Source organism: Lepisosteus oculatus, chromosome 5 (assembly GCF_040954835.1).
Source record: "Lepisosteus oculatus isolate fLepOcu1 chromosome 5, fLepOcu1.hap2, whole genome shotgun sequence".
Classification (NCBI taxonomy): domain Eukaryota; kingdom Metazoa; phylum Chordata; class Actinopteri; order Semionotiformes; family Lepisosteidae; genus Lepisosteus; species Lepisosteus oculatus.
In genome coordinates, this window is record NC_090700.1 from 42,455,812 (window position 1) to 42,478,277 (window position 22,466).

Below are 22,466 nucleotides of genomic sequence, written 5' to 3' on the forward strand. Positions count from 1 at the left end.
CACTACTTTTTCAGGAGACGAATTGTTCCTATTAGGAGATTTTTGTACAGGGGCTGCAAGTCCTGATCAGAACCCCCATTGTTGGATTTGCAGGTCACACCAACTGCAACACATAACAGCTACTGTACATCCCTGGGAAAATGTTTAGCATAGTTAAGAAGGAGTTCTGTACAATTTGTGTTAGGTATTATGATAGTCTTAACCATTTGTCTGACAAACACGGGCAAGAACATTTTTGTGCTGAACTCTCTGTAACTTCTCCAGGGAGAAACTGTCTCTATAAACCACCACTGCAGAAGACAATGGGTGATCTACAGTGGAGGGTGCTTCATGCTGTTCTGGCAACAAACTCCTTTTTGTGCATTATTCAGCATGGTTTGATAGATGCACATCTGCACAGATAGGGTAAAAAGACTGTCATTGTTTCTTGTACTGTCTAAGATTGCAACCTCTCTTCTGTTTTGAAAGACCTTTTCTCTGGGTTTGGCATTTTGTTCAGTGGTACTTTGTTTATCTCAGGGGTTTTACATTATGAGAACAAAGGAGAAAGAGTATAGACTGCAAATTACCTTTAGGGTCAAGCCAAGTTAGCCATTTTAAAAAGCAGAAAGAATGGAGTAAAAGGGATTCTTACAGGAGATGACGTTGCCATTTTGAAAGTGTTGGTATCTTCATGGATCTCTTTTGAATGTACTTATTATAAATTGGTTCATCAGCTGAATGCATTTCAGAATTTGTGGAGGTGGGAAATGTGTTGTGTGTGGTAGAGGATGAGCAATTGAAAAGCATTCAATAACTTTTGTTTCTTAAATATGCAATCTGATATGTGTACTTGGTAATTTAATGCACTGTTGTTTAACATAATTGATTATAAAAGGATAATTTAAAATTATTATGTTATTATTATATTATATTATGAGTGTGAGTTGGAAATATGGGGGGAACCTGAAAAAAACAGCTGGAAAGGAATCTGATTGAAACTAACTTGTGTGCTTTATTCATTGTAGTTATTGCAAAAACAAATGAATGTGCTTATTAAGTATACATTAAATTCAATAGCCCACTCACATGATTGGAGTGAAAGGTTTGCAAACATGCGCACAGACAACACTGTTCTTAGTGTCACTGAAACTAGATGTGGTGATCAGAAATAATTATTTTTTTAACTATTTTGAGAAATAACCTGATTGTGTGTCACGTGTATGAAACATTAAGCTTCATGGTGAGCTACTAGCTACTAAGCTGTAGTACATAGCAGCAAAGCTAAGAATGCAAGGCAAGTTGAAAGGACAGATGGAATTCAGAACAATTCCTCTACACATTGGAGCAGATCAGTTCATTCGATCCAGAAACATTAAAATCAATATTGGCCTTAGACTTCTTTTTAGCCAGCTTGCCCGTGGGCTTCAGGTATTTCTCCTTGCTGTGGATGACCTGGATGTACTGGTCGGTGCTGCTGTTTTGCTGATCGCTGCTGGATGCGATGGATGCCGAGTCCGATTCTGTGAGGCACGGATCTGCTTTGTGTTTCAGCTTGGGCTTGACTGGCGGCTCGGGATGCTGCTCCAGGGGATCTGCGGCTCTGACGTTTGTCCGGGAGCGAGGGCGAGAGGCTGCATCCTCCCACTCCACTTCGCAGCCATCTTCATAAAACCCGTAACAGCTCTTCATCAGGTCTTTGACCAGGGAGTGGTGGCTCTCCACTTTTTCCCCGATGTAAAAGCGCGCCGGCTGGTGCAGATCAGACAGAGATCGGGGCCGGTGCGTCTGGATGAAGGAGCCCCGACGGACTTTCTTTACCTCTTCCTCCTCCTCTTCCTCTTCACTGAGGTGTGGCTGGCGTGACCTCTGAGGAGTCTGAATGCTGTATCGTTTGATGTGCCTGGGATACAGCTCCACTATGCCCCCTGGCTCGTCTACCCTGTAGTGCCGCGGTATCCTGGTGGAAGACCTCAGCAGTTTCTTCCGGGCCTCGTGCTCGTTGACAATCACATAGCGCGTGGTGTGAGATCTGCGGCTGGAGAAGCCCTGCGCCCCTCCTCCTCCCCCTCCTCCTCCTCCGAGGGCCTCTGGGTGCATGGGCCGGATGCTCTTTCTGAACAAGGGATCTGAATGGACATTCTCCGTGTACCTGCTGGAGGGGTTGTATGCCACATGGTGGTAGGACTTTGATTTACAGGAGCCACTCGCGCCTCCATGTAAAAATCCTGGATGCCTTGAAATTGTGGGAAAACAAGGAAAGAGTGACATTTAATTGGCAGAAAAACTGTTTTTTCATTGGAGAAGATATTAATTGAGAGGGAGATTCATCTCAGGATCATTGCTGAAAGAATGGCTAAGTTATCTACAGCAGTGCATTTAGTCTGTTTCCGCCCACTAAGTCAGTTTGAATCTGACTGGTAGTTCCGCCCTTGTTTCTGAGCATTTTTCTGAATGTCAAGCACAGAAGGCTTCAGTAAAGGAATACAAAATTATATCTTTTAGGAGTGGTCTTTTTTTGCTACCAAGTATTCTTCTTGTAACTACGTTAAAACGTCATTTTAAGAGTTCCGGAGTCAAATCAAAATAAGAAACTAAACTGGTGCAGTGTGTTTTGCTCTTATTTGGAGTGCATAGCTTTAGACCTGAAGAAACCTAAAAGCAGCCATATCACCCTGCAACTCACAACTGGCAACCCCCTGAAGCTAAGCAGTTGTGAGTCTGCCCATAACCTGGATGTGAGACTTCCTGGGAAAAACTAAGGTTGCTGCTGGAGGTGTTAGTGGGACCAGTAGGGGGTGCTCACGCTGTGGTCTGTGTAGGTCCTAATGCCCTAGTATAGTGATGGGGATGCTATACTGTAAAAAGGTGCCGTCCTTTAGATGAGATGTAAAACTGAGGTCCTGACTCTCTGTGGTCATTAAAATTCCCAAATTTATCGAAAAGAGTAGGGGTGTTACCCCGGCGTACTGGTCAAATGTCCTATTGGCCTTTCCCCATCATGGCCTCCTAATAATCCCCATCTATGAATTGGCTTCATCACTCTGTTCTCCTCCCCACTGATAGCTGATGTGTGGGGAGTGTACAATTATGGCTGCCGTCGCATCATCAAGGTAGATGCTGCACGTTGGTTTTGGAGGGGAGTCCTCATTACCTGTAAAGTGCTTTGAGTGGAGTGTCCAGAAAAGCACTATATAAGTGTTAAGAATTATTATTATTATAAACTCTTGAAGACCAGAGCTGGTCACTCCTGCTCTAAATGAAACATGAAAGTCATGTTCTAAGAAAAGACAAAATCAAAGTGCTCCTGCCTGTTTGGGATCTGTTCCTTTCTTTGTTTTTGTAATATGGGGATGGAAGGACTTTGTGACGTGGTTGCTGCCCTGTTGACATCCGTGCGGGACGCAGACTGTGCTATGGTGCGAATGCTGTTGCCCCTGCTGACCGGAGACTCAAAGTTGGCCACACTGCCGTTGCGCCTGGGCGAAGAGGAGCGAATGGAGGACTCCTGGCTCGTAAGATCGCTCTCCTGCTCTGGCTTCTTGTCACTCCCTTCCTGGCTTTGCATTCTAGCTATGAGACAAAGAGACAGTCCAGGCAAAAATTCAGGCTTGCTTAAGCCAGAGACTTCCCAAAATGTTGAAGGTATGTATCTGATATGAAAATCAAGGACTCAAAAAGTGTTTACCTGCAGCCATCTGGAAAACTTTTTTCTTATCTTCTGTTCTCTCCTAGAATAAACATACAGTAGTCATGAATAACCTTAGAAAATAAAATATGAAAATGGAAAACAACATCATAAAGGCTAGGATATTCATGACGAAAAAGGATTGTCATTTTAAGCAAAAACTAAATTTTAAATTACAGAATCTATATTAATCTAAACGTCTGTTACCCTCAACCCTTTAGCCATACAAGGAGGAAAATAACAGAATTGGCTGCTGCTATTTTTCTCTTTATGTAAAAAAAATAAATAAATCCACACCAGAACATCTGGCCACAGCTCATCCTGGGTTCTGTAGCATCAAGGAGGCTGAGAGAGTGGGACTCCCTCACTCTGCAAGTGACACTGGGAGGGATTTCTCCCCACAGCACTGGTAGCCACTTAAACAGCTGGAGGACTGGAGAAACTGGGGAGCCCTACTCAAGGTACAACAGCAGTGTCTGCTGCACAGACTTGAACCCATGACCTATTGTTAATGCACACAAAAGCTCACCCACTACCCTATGCCATTCCACTGTGAATTAGTATTTATATATTAATATCAATATGTGGACACAAAGTGAGAACCTTTTCTTACAAAGAGTGAAACTCCCAACAAACAGATTATGTGGAAATGTCCTTACAATGGAAACATTTTTCTAACCCAAATTGTATCTTCTTCTAAATTTAAAAGTGCCCAAAATGTGTTTCTGGTTTATTTTCACCATATGCAGGGTTCCATCAGAGTGGAGTCTGGAAACAGTATTCAGTCACTTCTATTCTCAGGACAGTCAGCCAGCGTGTTACTCACTGTTTGAAGCTGCATTCTCAGCTGATTGTTAGTGAACTTTAATGATCTCGCAATTGACTGAAGATAGTAGATTAACATACTGGAATGAGAAAAAAAGATGATAGAAAACCTGTAAGAACCAAAGAAGACTTCTGTTTTGAGCGCATGTGATTAAACTACATGTATGAGCATTGACCGGTTGATGAGTAGGATTACTTGAATGCAAATGACCGTGTGTTTGGTCTCCAGGTGCACTGTTACATAGCTTACCTTCTCCAAGTGTCTTTAGTCATGATTGAGGACTTAAGAACACAAAAGCTGTGCCAAGACAATCAGACGGGACTTACAAAAGCAGCAATAGGGCTGGAAGGACAACCACAGGGCTTGTGACGTAGTTCATGACTTTGCTGAACCACAAGGGGAAATCAGTAGCAATAGTTTCAGAAATTATGTCGTATATCTTCTCTTGGCCACTACAAAACAGAAAAGGATAAATTCAATATACTTAAGGTTTTTCCTTGAAACTGGAGGTTATTTATAAATCTTTTGATGCCTACAGGACGGGGGTACAAAAATAGTTCAATTGCAGTTGCAGATAATTAAGGTGTTAGGTGCAAGTTCAAGAGAAAATTGATTTGATTGGATTTAATATTTTACCTCCATACTTTTAAACTACAAAATTATTGTTTTACTGTTTCTTTACATGACATAAGATAAACACTTCAGCTTTGACGATAAATCTTTATTAGGAGGTTTACACAGAAATAAAAGGCAAATCTGCACTGAACTGTGCAAATCTGCTTGTAAAACTGCCAGTTTATGTTTCAGTTGTTTTCAGTGACAGTAGTTGCTATTGTAGTCCATCCATCAGTTATTTATTAACAAACATACTGGAACCAGAGAACCTGACCAAAACCCACACGAAGCATGTGGAGAACATGCAAACTTCAGTCATGAGTAAGAACAACCATATTTTGCTGTGCTACCTTTCCAATTAACTTTTAAATGTTATACTTTTGAAATGCACATTGTTTTTAGCACATAAAACACACTGCAGTTTGTGTAATAAATGACCTGTTTAATTCTGTGGTCTAAACCTACTCCAGTTACATTTTTTTTTCAGAAAATGAAACACTAATGTAACTTAACAAATGGCTGTAAAATGTGACAATGAGGCCCTGGATAGACCACTGCACTCAACTAATGGGAACATTTCCACATACATACTTGATTGTGTGCCACAGACAACATGTGCCGTGGGCTATAACTTTCTTTATGTCACTGCAGCGATTAAAAGAAAATTAAGGATCCTTAATTTGAAAACAAATATGTTTCTCTCATATTTGTGTGACAATGGTAAGGTGTGACCAATCCTGCATTTATTATAACTTAACTGAGTCTGGTGAGTTTTTCTTCTATTACAGATACAGTTTTCTTATGAAATTATTTATGTAATAATAATTTCAACCATCTCCTCTCATTGAGTAACATGATCCTGGAGACATTTGTCTTCCTCTTTTGTATTTTATTTTATGTTGAATTCCACCAGCCATTACTAGAGCATGAACTTTACTCTCATCATAACTGGACCATAATGTCATTTGCTAGCTGTGGAAAAATTGCCAATATTTTACCAACAGCTAAAATGTACCAGTACTTCATTTAACCTGACGATGGCTGCATGAATAGGGGGAAAAGACCATCTGTGTGTTTGAACAGGGTGGACAGAGAATACATTTATGAATAACCCCCAATGGCTGTTATGAATGTATGGAAGCCCGTTTCCGCCAGGGAGTAAAAAAAAAAAACGCGCTATGGTATCTCAGAATTCCGACTTAGTATCTCAGAATTGCGACTTAGCAACTCAGAATTCCGACTTAGTATCTCAGAATTGCGACTTAGCAACTCAGAATTCCGACTTTATATCTCACATTTGCGACTTCGAAATAGCCATATTTCATTGTCTTTCCTTTTGTTATTGTAACGGATTCGGGTTCTAGGGCTTGTGCCCTCGTCGCTCCCACCCTAAATATGGCTATTTCGAAGTCACAAATGTGAGATATAAAGTCGGAATTCTGAGTTGCTAAGTCGCAATTCTGAGATACTAAGTCGGAATTCTGAGATACCATAGCGAGTTTTTGTTTTTTTACTCCCTGGCGGAAACGGGCTTCCATATGAATGGACAACCTTAAAGATGAGGAAACAAAGCAGTGTAAAACATCAGTGAGCTGTAGGAGTGCAGATGGAGACCACTATAAGGGAATTTACCTGAAAGGCCCGCAGGTTTGAGATGGTCTATACCTGACTATTGCAAAGATTGTGGGGAGCATGCAGAGGAACAGCATAAATAACAGCATGGCAAGGTAGAAATTGTTGGATCTGGAACAGAAATTCAGTGATTAATTGTCACTTAAAAGCTTTAGAAAATAATGCATTCAATACCAAGGCATTGTAAATGTGACAGAACTGCAAATTTGTAAAGAGCATCAAACCATTGAAAGTGGATGTACCAGAAACTGCAGAGCCCTCACCTTTTCATAATTTAGCATTAGGACTACAGTCTCTCTTGATCAGAGAGGAAGCACCTTTTAATACTCTTTGTGGTACTGATTAAGAAAACATTTACAGTACGCGGAAAGGTTAAAGCAAATTATGTATGACTGAGTCTTACATATTGAATATTTTTTTTGATTTACAGTTAAATTAACATGGCTTTTTAAAGTATGTATAATGATAACATTTTTAGAAAATTTGGCTTTAAAATATTGCACGCCATCCTATTTTGTCATGCAAATATTGCTAAGTTTGTAAAAATAAGAGGAAAGAAACAACATAAAATTATTATGTGCTCAATGGCTGTCTTCACTGTCTAATGATGTGTGGTTGTGTAATGGTGCCTTTTTCTCAGTTTATTAAGAGGCCTCGCCTGCTCATCTCAAGGTCTTTAGTGTCCCTTAAGATTAACAGCAAGTGAAATGGATAGCGTTTCAATGGTGTTTTTTTTTTCACACCTGAGAGTGAGCGATAAGCCCTGAAAGAGCCGGAGTAAGGGCCATTAAATAAATCAGACTGAGCACTCAGGACTGCGGTGGCATGCTAGGGTGGAGCAGACATTCAGAACTGCATTTGTCAAAGCTCTGGAAAGGAGCAGAGTGAAGCATAGAAAGCACCTTGTAGAAGACATGCTCACAGAACTCCAGCTGCAGTTTCCACTTGTGAAGAGGGATGTCAGTAGGATAACAGTTTTGTGGGTCATTTCTTTTAAACTGTGCCTAGATACTGTACATGGAATGCCCCATAGTTTACATACTGAATATGTACTCTTAGTTTGTACAGAATGACAGGCCTGTTGAAAGAAGCCTGTTGTCAATCATGACACCTGACAGCTGGGCTCTTCCCTCTTTAAACCTGTTCCCTGGTAGCAGGTGTTTGAGGCAGGTTACAGAGCACCAGGGAGCTCCAGAGAAAGCATTCGAACAAGACAAGGGTCAAAGCCACTGAACCTGGGAGCCGAGGATCTAACACGGAAGCTTTGAAAGAGACTGGACAACAAGCCAAAGGGTCACTAGGAGACAGCTAGGCAAGCTGCTGAGCCACTCAAGATTTTCATTGTGTTTCTTGCCATTTTTTTCGGGTCTTACACTTTGAGCATTTTTCCGCAAACCAAGTTATTTTTTTCAGGAAAAAAGGGCACTACAGCACTGTTCCGACTTAGTGAGCGCTCACCAACCTGGAGGCTCTGAAGACCTGCTGATGTGGAACATTACATGTGAGCACTGCCCAGCTCCTGAGGTACATCAGCCCGATCAGCTTGAGAACATTAAATGCTGGGAGGCAGGGAGAGAAGAAGGCACCCATCCTGGAAGGAAATGGACAATAGGGGTTTCAACATGAACAAACCTTCTGAAGATGATTTTCTACTCTGGACAAGAGTAATCTGGCAGAACCAGATCTACAGCACGCAAACTAACTCTAAACAATCATCTCTCCCTGCAAAGTAACTCTATTATTAATTCATTCTTGCCTCAATCTGGTTTTAGTCAACTTTTTAACGTTTCCCTTTAAGCTTAAAACATGTTTTTCTGTTCTTTTTTTCAATTCCCTTTGAAGGCTTAAAAGGCCTTGTGCTTCATTACATTAACATTAACACTACTTTTCCAATGAGACTTGGAGCCTTTATTTCTGTGAAACAATTCTTTACATACCATATCATTCCTTGGTTGTAAATCAGATGCAGGACATTTTCAGCTATTTTAAATTCACCGTATTCAGGCTATGAAGGAAACACATGCAGACAAAAAGTAGTGAGAAAAGGAGATGCTGTTCACTCCTGTTCACACAATTGAAGCAGTACAGAATGCTACAGGAGAACACAGAGGGCTACTTACAAACCTGCTCTCCAGATCCCAGCACCAGCAATCACTCAGGTATCGAACAAAAAGGCCACGAAAGAAATCAATCAATAAGATACTGGCCACGGTAAAAATCATGTCTATAATTGAAAGTTTCAGCATTTCCTGGAACAAAAAGAGATTACATTTTTTACTTGGTTTCGTTTTTCATATTGTTATTTTTGAAACAATTACTCCCATTTAATGCTCTTGTGAGTAATGGTTAAATGGGGAAAAATTACTAGTTGTTTAGGATTTTCTGAAAATCGATACAAGTGCCATCTCCGAGGCATCGTTAAGGAAACATCATCCTGCACATTTTAATCAATAAACAATACACAAGTGCTGCATTACAAGGAAAACGACTGTAACAAGGTAATATATTTTCATTCTGCTTGCCAACACTGTGCTTTTAAAAATATTTAACAAGGGCAATCTAAAGGGAGGAAAACAGATTTTCATTGAAGACATTGACAAAGGAATAAACGATACAAGTAGGTATTGTGAATTTGTACTGAGATCTTGCTGAGCTATTAAAGAAAGCTGTTTAAACATTCTAAAAACAGTGTAAAAATCAGAGAGTAAAGCAATTTTCTGATTTGTTTTACTGTAAATGAGTTTAATTTGAAGCCCCGTTCAGGCAACAGTCTAGACAGACAGCTGAACTAGTCCCCGAGATTTCTGTCTGCGTACCTAGGCATTGAATACCTTAAGTACTTTGATGTTGTGCAAGTTCTACTTTTGCTGGAAAAAGTATACATACACATCTAAATTAAAAATTATTGAAATATCTCGTACCTGTCCAACGTAGGTTTCCCAGCACTGGTCTTGTTGCGACTTCATGTTGTACTCATATGATGCTGTTTTATTAAGGGCTACAGGAATGATGGTTCTGGGTGTGTTCTCCACCAGGCCTAAGCTCAGAGTGCTGTTCCTTCTCTCAGTGATTTCAGGCACAATAGTTGAAAGGTTTTCCTCTTCTGGAAGAGCAATAGTGGCCAGAAAAGCTGTGGAGTCTGACCAGTTGCTGGAACCAACAGAAACCTCCTAGAAAACACACACTATTGTTGTTTTCTCCTCTTTAGTCTGTGGTTTGTGAACTGTATAATTCAACACCTTCAAGAACGTTTTGCATGCTAATAGTTTTGTAGCTTGTTTTGCCCATTTTGATTAAATATAAATACAGTATGCATTTTTATTCTTTGTTATATCGATGGGAGAATAACAGAAAAAGCTTTTAGTGCACGTTATCACCTTAAATTAATTTCAGAACATTTGCTTTTTTAAATTTCTAGGGATTTGTAGCAATATAAATCATAGATATAAAGCCTACTTAACACAGCAGAGATATAATATATTTCTTTATACTGTACGATGCACCCTTTCATACCCAAGGATAATATACACAGTGATAAAAAAGTATGATAAAAAGTAAAAGAAAAAACAAACAGGAGCATACAGGATTGTACATGTATAGATAAAGAGTGTAAATATGGAGGAGCTCAGAGATGTATGATGGAGACAGGTTTTTTATCTTGATGTACAGTTCCTTGTTCAGAGCCTTGAAAGTCAGTAACAAGAACTTATATTGAATATGTGCCTTATAGGCAACCAATAAAGAGACTTACTGTAAGTGTAGGAGTGATATGCTGCTAACAACTTGTTACTTACTTGCAACTTGTTGAGCAGAGAGTTAGGGAGTACAGAGTTGGAGAAATCAAGCCTTGATGTTATCAATGCATGAATCTAATGAAGGTAATATTTCTAAGGTGACAAAAAGATGTCACACGAGGCGCAAAAGACAGAAGAGAAAGAGTGGCTCACGGATTCCTGTCTGTGGCTGATATGTGAATGGGGAGCCATCCACCAGTACTGTGAAGCTGTCAAGCTTCTGTCAAAGTGACATTTGCTACCGACTAGTGAAATTGTGACTATTTAGGTTCAGGTGATTTAATGCCAACCACACAAACGATGTCACACAAACAAGAGATAAGTGATAGAGGGGGAAGACGAAACGCTTAATTCCTTTAACAAAAGTGAGACCTGACTACAAATGTATGTGTTATTCCAGGCATTAGTACAACTATGCCATTGAATGAACAAACATGCCATCTAGTGGACTGAGTAGATATTACTGCTCTTTGCAATAGTTTATAATATGTATCTGCTGCAGGTTATGGATATTTTTGAACAGATGTGTGAGTTTCTTTTAAATATTTGTATTAATAGAAGTTCAGACATGATGAAGGTGGTGTGGTGGCACAGTGGTCAGCATTGCTGCCTCATAGCACCAGCGCCCTTGGTTCAATTCTGGCCATGAGGTGCTGTCTGTGTGGGGTTCCTCCAGGCATCTTTTTATTTCTTCCCACAGTCCAAATTCATACTGGTAGGTTAATTAACGTCTGGGAAAACTGACCCTGGTGTGAATGTGTGTGTCTTTGTATGCCCCGTGATGGACTGCAATAGGCTCCGGCTTAACTCCATCCCTGAACTGGATTAAGCAATTAGAAAATGGAAAACGGATGGATGAACATGATGATGCTCAAATGTTGAAAGTCAATCTTGAAGTCAAATGCTGCTCAAAAGGCAGGAATAAAACTGCAGTTCTAAAATAAATATTTTTAAGTAAATTAAAGTACATTACTTACGGTTGAACTCATGCTGTTCACCTTGTCCAGAAGAGCAATGATCAAGCTGTAGAGGTTTCCCAGGTACAAGACAAGAACCCTGAAAAAAACAATCACAAGTTCTTAGAAATTGAAAGTTCCACTAGCTGTCAGTGCTGTGCCATTCACTCTTAATGGCACCTATAATTAAGGCAAATGGAGCACTACAGATTTAAGGGAAATCTCAGAAATGTTTAGTGTTTCTCTGAGGCACAACACATTACAATTATGGATTCGAGTCAATAAATTTAAACATTTTGTTGGTGAAAATATTCATCCATTGTCTTTGAGTGTGAGAGGATGAGCTATATAAATTCCCCGACTGACACCAAAGTCCCACTGCCTGGGCTCCTGTTAGATGAGTTACGGCTTGGTGACACACAAGTCCTTTTCCACATCTGCCATGGCCTGGGAGACAAAGCCGTATACTACTGTACTACAGTGTACACTATTAATCTGGTGTTTCAAATTGGTAGACATGGAATAGAGAAAATGATTATCAAACCCAATCAGGTTATATGTCTAAATAAACACTAAACAGGGAGAAATATTCAGAATACCATAATACTAAAGTTCTGTGCAGGAGCTCCTACCTGGCAAGCTGAAATCTCAGTGTTGTTCTGGGATGGTACATCTCCAGCTGGGCCACCAGCTCAAAAGCAGAGGGAGCAATCATGGTGATAAGAGACACAACCACACTGACCTGGGCACATGGGAGAAGAAGCAAGACTCATTCCCATTACTTTTCAAAATGAACATTTGCATAAACAATCAGTTTGGTGGAGCAATTTCTCCCTTCTCCATGCTGTCTACTGGGCTTCTGGTGCATAATGGCTGTCACCCAGGTGGGTGGTGCATTGCAGTGGTGGATGAAATACTGTATATGAAGCACTTTGGGATTCTTCAGGATGAAAAAGCACCACATAAACACAAATATTTCTTCTTATTATTAAATCCTTAGTACAGTGGTGTTTATGTTCAGATTGCACAGAAGTGTGAGGATGGTTTAAACAACTAACAGTGTTGTGACCAAGAATGATACTGTGTGAATTAGATCTCATTGCTAGTTAGATATGAGAATCCTTCAAAATGTGGATCAGAATTATACTGTAATTAAAACGCAGTTTACAGTGTTTCTCCTGAACTGAACATGCAATGCAAGATTATTTTCATGTCTAGAATAAATCATTACACAGTATGTTTTATAGGGAAATCAAAACTAGAGTAAATGTTTTCCTTCTAATGCATATCAAAGACATATTAATGGCGCCTCCCAGACCTCATTCTTCTCCCACAAGGTTAATTCTGGCTTCTCTTGCTCAAGTTTCTGAGAGCGATCAACGACAAAGTAGATGATGTAAATACTCCCGGCGAGTGACAGCAGAACAAGAATGTTGGCCAGGATTCTCAGACTAATCATTACAGCCCTGCAAAAGGAACAAGAATAAACAAAGATTTCTGTGATGCTTACATAGCTTTGTTTGAATAAAACACCGTTGGTTATTGCTAGATAAACAGAAAAAAAATCCTGAAAGAAAAAATTTCAAGATCACAGTTTACAACACAGTTTTAACCATATTGAATATAATGTAACATTAAGTATATCAGGACACAATCTGTTAGATTCCTTTACATTTTTTATATGAGCAGCGCCTGGGGTATTACTAGCACTAGTGAATTTTGATTTACAGATGAGAGATGTTGATATAGCTGCAGTCATCCTGCACTTGAAGAAGCAGTTTGTCTGAAATACAGTGGGGTGTCTTTTGCAGGCACGATGCTGCTGTGATTGTGATGAACCAGCAGAGAAAGGCTGATAAATCACCTGAGGTCAATGCAGCATTTCCAGTGCCGCAAACTGAGACAATTAATGAAAGAAGCCACATTAATGCATGATACTCTGCTAAACTAACATAATCAAATAGATCATTTTACTGGCCTCTCAACAGACTCAAACGAGTAAGCATTTTTTCTGAGTGGACACTGGGCTCTATAATCACTGGTTTGAGACTAGGCCAGATCACTAGCAGACTGTGACTGGTTTCCCCAAGCTGTAGCTAACTACTGGCTTAGTGTCACTGTGGGTAGAGTGGGATTAAGGTGGTCAGGGACCTCTCAATTCCATGTCAGTGAGGAACTGGACTCTCCTCCAATCAGTGCTCAGCCTCCAGTATGGGGTTGGGTTGCCTGTGACACATTAAGAGATTAATATTTTAAAGGTGGGTAGATCAGAGGAGTCTTCGGACCTGCCCACTTTCTCACTCTCCCCTGTGTGTGGCCGCAGGGTTTGTTGTCATGAGACAAGGGATACAATCTGGCTATTCTAGATTGGGTGGTAACTACTGTATAACAAAAATGATTGGTGATTGTAAATTTCTAAAAATGAGATTAACTTCATAATCTCTTTTTACTTCCTCAATTTCATTCACAAAAAATATATATTATTTCCAGGACACATTCTATATCAGAATGTGGAGGTGCAGTTTACTCTATTGGAGCTCTAGAAAGCAAAAGAAAACAATAAGAAAAGTGGTGTTCAAAGCTGTTCTTATCCTGCCCTATGGCCTCCCAATGTGAGAGACAGAGACATGGTCAAGACAGTTATTTCAAAAAGGAGTTTCAGTAGTTCCCTTGCATTCAGTACATTCAATAGTTCTGCAGAAAGGATGGAAGCCCACATGTAGCAGTGCAGATACCCACAGGCTTTTGTCCTTCTTCTTCTCCTGTTCTTCTAGAATTGCTTCCTTAAAAAGGATGAAAATTACAGTACAAAATCAATCAATACATTCACATTACCTAATCAAACAGGACAAATATTTTTGTCTCATGTTCTATGTATCCTGCATGTTTTGGTTTTATTGTGGGTCCTGGAATAGTCATAGTATTAAATATATCCTTTGAAATAAACACCCTCCCACCTGACTGTTCCTCTCAAGTATACTTTAATACTCCTTACACCTGTGTATATTCATAATTGTTTCAGTCACTTGCAATAAACAGTCCAAGTCCAGGAGTGTTTTATAGAACTGGAAGGCAACGCTTAACTCATTAACACCTGCAGGACATCTCTGAACAGCCTTCTCACTACTGAGGAATGCACAGATTTCAGATGAGCTTTAATTGATAGCTTTGCCCTATGGGAAATCATGAATAGCAGCAGCAGCTAATCTACTCTGGGTACTGAATAAAAGCTGAGCAATCATTGCCAATCAGATCAGGGAGAGTCTATCTTGTTGTGCAGCCCAGACACTCACCCTGATGTTGTTGACAATCGCTGCTGCTTTGCTCTCTGCTGCCTCGGGGTTTCCAATCAGGTAGTCCCAGGCACAAAAGACACGCCAGCAAAATGTGTAGTTCTCATCTGAGGCGCTGGCTAAACTAAGCCGGGAGTTTTTTGCCATTCTGTTTAAAAATAATGAAGGTGTATTTGAAATTAGCTGGCCTTTTCTCATTTTTCACCGCAAACAGAGAATGCAGTAGCTAGTTTTCATTAAAAAGCTTCTCCTGCTCCACACTGACTGATCTTCCCAATTACCTTGAAGTTCTTCGGGGTTAATTTTTAATTCAAAACATTTAATAGTGTAGAAATCCTTTACCAGCTACAGGTGGAGTTGAATATAAAAACACTATCACACTGCTAGAATGCGATTCTTTGAGATAATAGGATGGTGTGGGTACATAATACTGTCAGAGCATTATTACGTTACTGATTGCTGAGCTAATTCATCTGTCAATGTGTATTTTCCTTGTCATAATATAATAGTGCATACAGATTAAAAGGAAAGAGCTGTAGATTATCCTTGTTACTTGATCAATTAAATCTTATGTATGCAGGGATAGCAAAGCCTAGTCTTATATGACAGGTTTTACACTTTCTCGTCACATTTGATGAAGAGCTAATTAACATTAATTGCCATTCCCAACAAATAAAATGAGGGTAATTCGATTCATAACAAAGAATTCCTTCTCAATAAGTGAAATAAAAAGAAGTAAAAGAGTTGCCACCATTACAAAAACTGATACAGAGAAACGCGAATGTCTATCGATTACTTTCTTAACAGGATAATGAAGCTGTAGGCATAGACAGTCATCCCAACCAGGAAGTAAGCCAAGGGCAGGCGGTATCCAGCGCTCCCAATCTTCCTAACTCGGCCGTAATATCCATAAAACAGGACAGAATACTGGAGGTAGCCCTGTAGAATTGTAAAGGACAGATTGCATGTCAGAGAGGGAGCCATTGAATTAATTAAATGCTTGCGCAACTCAGCAGGGTGTAATATTGACAAAGCAATAAAGCATTTTCATAGCCTTGCCCCCAGTGACCAGATGGTGTCGAGGTCCTGTGCTGAGGCGAGGTGTTCCTTTGGAATGGTCTTGCTTCTCGTGGTTCCAAAAGGCGCTCCTGCCAGAAGCTAATGGGGAAAAACACAGATGGGACCTTCCATGACTGATGCAGTTTTGCCGAGACCCCAGGAAATTGCATCCAGGGGCACAAAAGAAATTGAGCATAAATCGTGCTAGTCCACGCAGCAACCTCTGACTCAACTTACAGAGGCTAGTCTCTTTTTCTTTCATTTCTGTCAGCAGTTTTATGGTCACGCGTTCCTGAAAGACGAACTGTCCTGTAGTTCTGAAGCACCATTCATTAACGCTTTGTAATGGCACTCACATCTTCAGTTTCTTAATACAGATTAAAATTTCTCTCCCTAAAGCCTTCAAAGATAGCAGCAAATAAGCAATTAGTATTAATGGCATTAGGGATCTAGAGGCTTATACTTACATGTGACATTTGTCGCCATTATTAATAGATATTTATTTGAATATATTACTTGTTTAAGTTTAAGCTCTGTACTAGATACGTCTTATCTCCTTGAACAAGAGCTACCTGTAGGTTAACTCACTTCAGGCAGTATCACAAATGCTCCGGTCATGATGGTTAAGACAATGTTAATACCAAACAGCCATCTCAGAAAGATGAAGTAAGAAGCAACGCCAGATCCAAAGTGACCTTTGAAAGAGACAGGAAAGAAACATGAAGGGAATGAAACAGTCATTACAGACACAGGTGCAATTCAGGGCAGAGTCATAATGTAAATTAGATATTTCAACCCTGTGCAAGGTGTTTTCATGAAAGCAAGGGTACAGCTTCCAACATAAGCTCTGAGCAGAAGTCTTTGTACATAATCCCCACATTTGTTTTCTATACTTGTGCTGTGAAATACATTTCTCAAGCGGCTCTTTTTAGCTGACTCGGCAGGCATAACATTCTGTTGTACTTTCTCACAGTAGATGTATCATTTTGTGTAGTATATGAAAGACAAGCAGCTGTCCATTGAGCTTGTATGAAGTAAAGAGGCAATCTTTATATACTATTACAGAGGAAGGTCTCACCAACAAGGGAAAAATCCTACAACCAATACTAAAAGTGTAGACAGATTGAGCACATAGTGATATCCTTTGAGTTACCACAGTCTTGAATTTCACAAGGGACAGTTTTCTATAAACAAAGATCTGAATTCTGAATAATGAGCATCTGTTTCTATTTCGTATTAATTGTGTTTTCTTCTGTCACTCCCTGTGTCTGCAAAGTAATGGATGGACATATTGTAGAGAGAGTGTTCTAAATGACTGATAGGAATCACTACTTACTTTCAATTTTCTTAATCCTCATTTCCCATGGAATGAAAAGGACGACTATGTTATATACCAAACGTGACAGTTTTTTCAGCAACTGGAAACAACAACAAGAGCAAAGCACAAAGTAATGATTTTTTGAGAAATTTACAGTGAAAAGACAAACATCCAAGTTTGCTGAGATATTTCCCAAATCCCATTTCTTAGAATACCCAACCCTGTTGAAGCTACTGTATGGTGCTGAATCTGTGGCAGTCCAGGGTTCATGAATATTGAATACTTATCACAGTTTATTTTAGTATTGAATTTTACTGCAATCACTTCATAGGTTCCAAAGGTCACAGTTAATAAATTGTTTTCTTTTTTTAGAGCATACAGGAAACCTAAAAAAACAGAACAATTGCAGTGAGCTACCAGTTGGCGGTGAACCTAAATCATTGAACACACTATAAATAATTAAAATTAAATAAATAAGTCTGACTTCTAATCTTCCAGATGCCCAAGCAACAAAAGCAATCTTTTTAATTAATAAACCATCATCAATCTACATGGCAAAAATCAATTAATTTTAATGGAGCTTTGGAAGCTTTATTGAATACCTTTGAAACATTTTAATTAAACTGGGCAATAACAACTGGCTATAAATTTGAGCAGTGTGTCTGTAAGTGAACACAGGAAACAGCCTGAAAATTCCCCACTGTAACCTGCATGGATCATAAACAGAGACAAGAAAAGGGAAAAATCACACAGACTATCAGCCTGCAACTAATGCACAAAAATGAAATATTGTAAAATGTGAAGTCCTTAAATAGACTAATGCAATACATTACTTTTATATAGGATTAGAAATGATTTAAAATATTTTCTAGGAAAACAGCTATACCAATTACCTATATAGAACATATTACTATACCCATTAGTTCATTAGTTGGCTATGGAAGCTCTTTACTGCAATTTAATTGATACAAGTGTTCATTACAATACATTACAGCTAAGCATTGCTCTTGTCAGAATAACATAATTTGAAGAATCTCTGATGAAAGGGCTTTGTCTTGGATTGTGAGATAAACATGGTAAAATCAAGACACCTGATAAAGAGGAATCGAAGAAGGACCAAGAAGTATGAGTTGTGACTGACCAACAGATCCATTACTGACAGATGCAATGGTGGTCATTCTGAGCAGTTGTTTCAGAGTTGTGAAGATATGAGACTAATGGTGTTTGGAGGAGCACACCGTACTTCAGATTGATTGTTGCTGTGTTTGAGTTTTCATTATTAAATGAAAAACCTACGTCAGCTCCTGCAGCTTGATACCCCCTTGTCCTGGTCAGCCTGCCTTCATACTTCAAAACAATCTCCCTGGCTTGCCTGAGAAGATAGACAGCATCATTAAGACCTGTAATCGGAGCCCTTCCTGCTCCAATCCATTTTCTGCAATTTCCAGTTTCTTCAATAGGAATCAAAGGAAAACAACAAGGCACAGGTTTCCTGCAGAGACCAGGTATGAGGCAACTCTCTATAAGAAACCATTGGTACTATACAAAATACACCAATATGCGCATTTGTCTATAATCCCTTTTCAAGCAATTTTCAAGTACAATATATACAGTAGAATATCTTTAGGAGTTACGCATTATCTGTATAGACAAGAGTTTTCCTACTGAATGTACGCATTGGAAAATAAATGTATCTACAGATATGATGGGTATTGTGGATGTCAAGGAGTTTTCTATTCTGAATAATTATATTGATGAAGAAAAGAGATGATTGGCACACATACAAAGGAATACATATTCTTTAAAAAGTTATTCAGTTAAAATAAAGTACTTTTTAACTGAAAGAGGTTTCCTAAATTTTCACTACACATTAAAAATGTTATTTTAAAAGTGGCCAGCAAACCTGTTATTTAATATTATATTATATCTCTAAGATACTTTGCATTATTTTTTTATTTACCCTACTAAAATCATTAATAGTATTTTTAAGACAAGCCATCTGGCTCCACTTTCTTTTAATGCATTGCAACAAGTGCTTGTTTTATGTTTTTAACTTCTAGATTATAAACACTTTTGTCCCACTGGGTCCATTCTCTTCTTTAGCACTAGGTTTGCATTCCCATTCTAGAAAAAAGCAGTAAACTACTGCAGACCAGCAGTTTTTCTTTTGATTAACTGAAATTATTTCAGCCACAGTTTGCAGACTCTCTGAATTGAGACTAAAAGAACGATTCTTATTTTATGGCTCCACTTCTTTTCAGCTGTAAGGCCAAATCTTCACAGCCAGTTATCCTGCATGTGACACTCGGTTATTCAATGTACATTTGTATGATGAACATGTATACAGCAGTGTTGACGACATCATTATCATCTTGTAGAGTGAATCTTGAAGCTTTTCAGGGCTGGTCCTGGTCTCCAGCAGAAAAAGGGGCCACAGCCAGTGCTTCTCAGTTCTGGTTTCATTCTTACTGTGCTAATAACCGCTGGTGACAAGTAATGGCATTACTAATATGTTTGGCTATTAGGACATTGTTTTCTCCACTCAGTCCTTGGTTTCACGAATTCTCTTCTTCAAATGTATTGTTCCAACAATGTCAGCACACAGACTTTCTCAAATCTCTTCTCAACTTGTTGGTTAAGAGTTTTCTCTCCTATCAAATAGGTAATCATTCTCTAATGAACAGACACAGATGGGATGCCCTTATATCATACACTCCCACAATAAAAAAAAAATATTTCTGTAAAGGAAACCATTGCAGCTGATACAACTGATTAAGGGAAATTCTGAAACATAGAAACCTTTAGGAGCTGAAAACAAATATGAACAACATTCCTGAACCAAAAATTTGAAATTAATTATTCCGTGGTCAAACTTGGCTCGAACAAACACCAGGGTCCCTCAGGACCAGTGTCACTGTTTTAATGAAAACGGTTGCTGCTGCAGTGTATACTGTACTGTATGTGGAGTTGTTGGAGCAGAAGGTGGTGATTTTTTCTGTGGAATACAATTTCCAAAAACCAACATCCCAGTTTGATGACCGGACACACCATGATATAGGTACTATTCTTTGAATGACACATTAAACTGAGCTTTAATCGTGGTTTGCAATTGTAGACGCAGTTTTGCACTTCTGCCTCTTCACCTGCTGTGTGTTGGGATTGTTTGGACATGAAGGTAGGGGTGCGTTTCACCGGTGGACAGGTCCCCTCCAAAACATAAAGTGTTTTGCGATTCTTTTGTGTGGAAAGCACTTTAGAAACATAATTATAAATTAAATATTTGTTTATATTTTTTACTGCATTTAGGCCATTCTGCCACAATAAAAGGGAATAAACCTTTCTGGAGACAGGATTCAGAATTTTCATCGTGAGTCCACTGAAAATATTAAAGCAGGCCAGGCTTTAGTTCACATAAACCATCCAAATGTATTTTTATGCATACATCATAAAGCAGCACTGCCATGCCAGTCAGATGTATGCTCTGACTAACACAATTAATGCCTAAACACAGCACTACATTACAGCTGGTTGTATACAATCTCAATGCATTCTTGCCATGAATCACATTGCTTTCTGGCTGGAGAAGGCTTTATTGCCATCCTACTACAGAGGCAGCCAGCATGTTGGTGTCACAGTGTAGTTTTAATTCAAGGGAGTCTTACTCCATGTTTACTTCTCTATTACGACAGTACTATTTATAGTGTTAAGGCTTTCTTACTTGAGGGCTTTAAGTTTGTGCCTCATGGGCCAAGGTCGAGTGCGAATGTTGGCGATGATCTCCTTCTGAATCTGAATGTTCTGGAACATTTCCTCAGGATCGCTGCTCTCAATCCTCTCTTCAATTTTGTCATCATCATCCGAGTTACTGAGATTTAAAAAAAAAAGAGGTACATAAACGGGTTAAGGATCCATCTACCAGTTACCATTAATTTTACTTAAATGAGATTCCCATTCCTTAGTTTTTTAAAGTTTTGCGATCATAAACTTATGTTTTATGATCTACTTCTGTCCCAAATTAGCTAGCTAGGCTTCCTCTCATTTGTATGTACAGTATGGTGTTTCATGTCTGTAAAAAATATGTAGCATATTTTCTTTATGCAACAGACTGTGCAGGTTAATGTTGCAAATATATACTGTATATAACTATATGTACATGTACCAAACTGATGTCCATTTACATTTACACATATATTTTTAGTTTAATAGATTTAAGAAACCACATGAAAGTGTTTTTTCACAAAAAAGCAGTTTTAATAAGCTTTGTAACTCATAAAAGAATTATACATAATGTTAGTACAGATATATTTAAAAAGCAATTTTGATTACAGTGTGGGAGTAATGTAACACATTAGTGTTATATACAAAAGGGTAAGTGTTTCAGACTGCATGCGCAAGACTACCAGTATTACCTTGGTTCAAGCACAAATGTTGTTTTGAAAAATGCATGCTTTCTTAATTAATCTAATTTCAAACATATTTCAATCAACCCTGAACACTTCATCAACATTCATCAACTTTCTTGATGAAAAATGATAAACAGAATCTTTCGCCACACACAAACCTATCACATGAGAAATGGAACAATCAGTAATGCAATAAGAAACAAAAGTAACAGGCTTTTACCTGGGTTGCTGATCTTGGTAGGGTGAATAGATTCTTCTGGAGTTTTTTCTCACACTTTTGTATCTTCTAGAAGATCGCACGGGTCTGCTAATTGCTACTGGCTCGCTGACTGTTGTCATTTTTTTTGTATTTTGTGTTTTCTGTCTCTGTATGAGTGTTCAAACTCTCAGCTCTTCAGCAATGAAAAGCTTCTTGTCTGTAATCCGTCTACCCCCCAACAATGATCTCGCTGACTGGTGGTAGGAAGAGTGGCTGCACTACCTACTGACATTATCCCTCACTTCAGAGTGACAGGGACCCCCAGTGGGGAGAATTTAAGATAACACAATTACTCCAATCACAGCCTTATTGACCACCTCTTAAAGTGACAGTACACCTGAATTGAGCTGATTCTATTGGAACTTCAGCAACAAACATAACTTAATTTACTGATTTGGAATAGTGAGGTAATGTCATAAGGACATTAAAATTATCTTTCACTCTCCTGTTGAATTAGAATGCATGGAGATGTCTTCTACATTTCATCTGTATCTAAGATCATAAGACAGGTTACAAAAGACTGGAGTTAATTTTTGGCTTGTGTACTTTATTATTACTTATTACCTTTCTTAGATCTGTTTGATGGTTTTTGCTTAACTCAGCTGGAAGATGCCAACATACTAAAGACAGTTATCATATTATGT

At 38.9% G+C, this 22,466-nt stretch overlaps 1 protein-coding gene across 1 annotated transcript; it reads right to left on the reverse strand.

The window, feature by feature from the left end:
- Positions 1–1,002: 1,002 nt before the first annotated feature.
- Positions 1,003–22,045, reverse strand: LOC102695520 (transmembrane channel-like protein 3). Its single transcript, XM_069190466.1, has 22 exons — positions 21,784–22,045; positions 20,879–21,025; positions 18,457–18,532; positions 17,179–17,260; positions 16,431–16,537; positions 15,843–15,941; positions 15,580–15,722; positions 14,784–14,931; positions 14,230–14,273; positions 12,809–12,956; positions 12,123–12,232; positions 11,512–11,590; positions 9,662–9,910; positions 8,861–8,989; positions 8,678–8,745; positions 8,203–8,331; positions 6,741–6,851; positions 4,820–4,945; positions 4,494–4,572; positions 3,668–3,710; positions 3,277–3,552; positions 1,003–2,198 (listed from the first exon to the last, which is right to left on the reverse strand). The coding sequence occupies exons 1-22, from the start codon at positions 21,900–21,902 to the stop codon at positions 1,315–1,317; spliced, it is 3,396 nt and encodes a 1,131-aa protein (XP_069046567.1). The 5' UTR covers positions 21,903–22,045; the 3' UTR covers positions 1,003–1,314.
- Between the last annotated feature and the right edge of the window lie 421 nt (positions 22,046–22,466).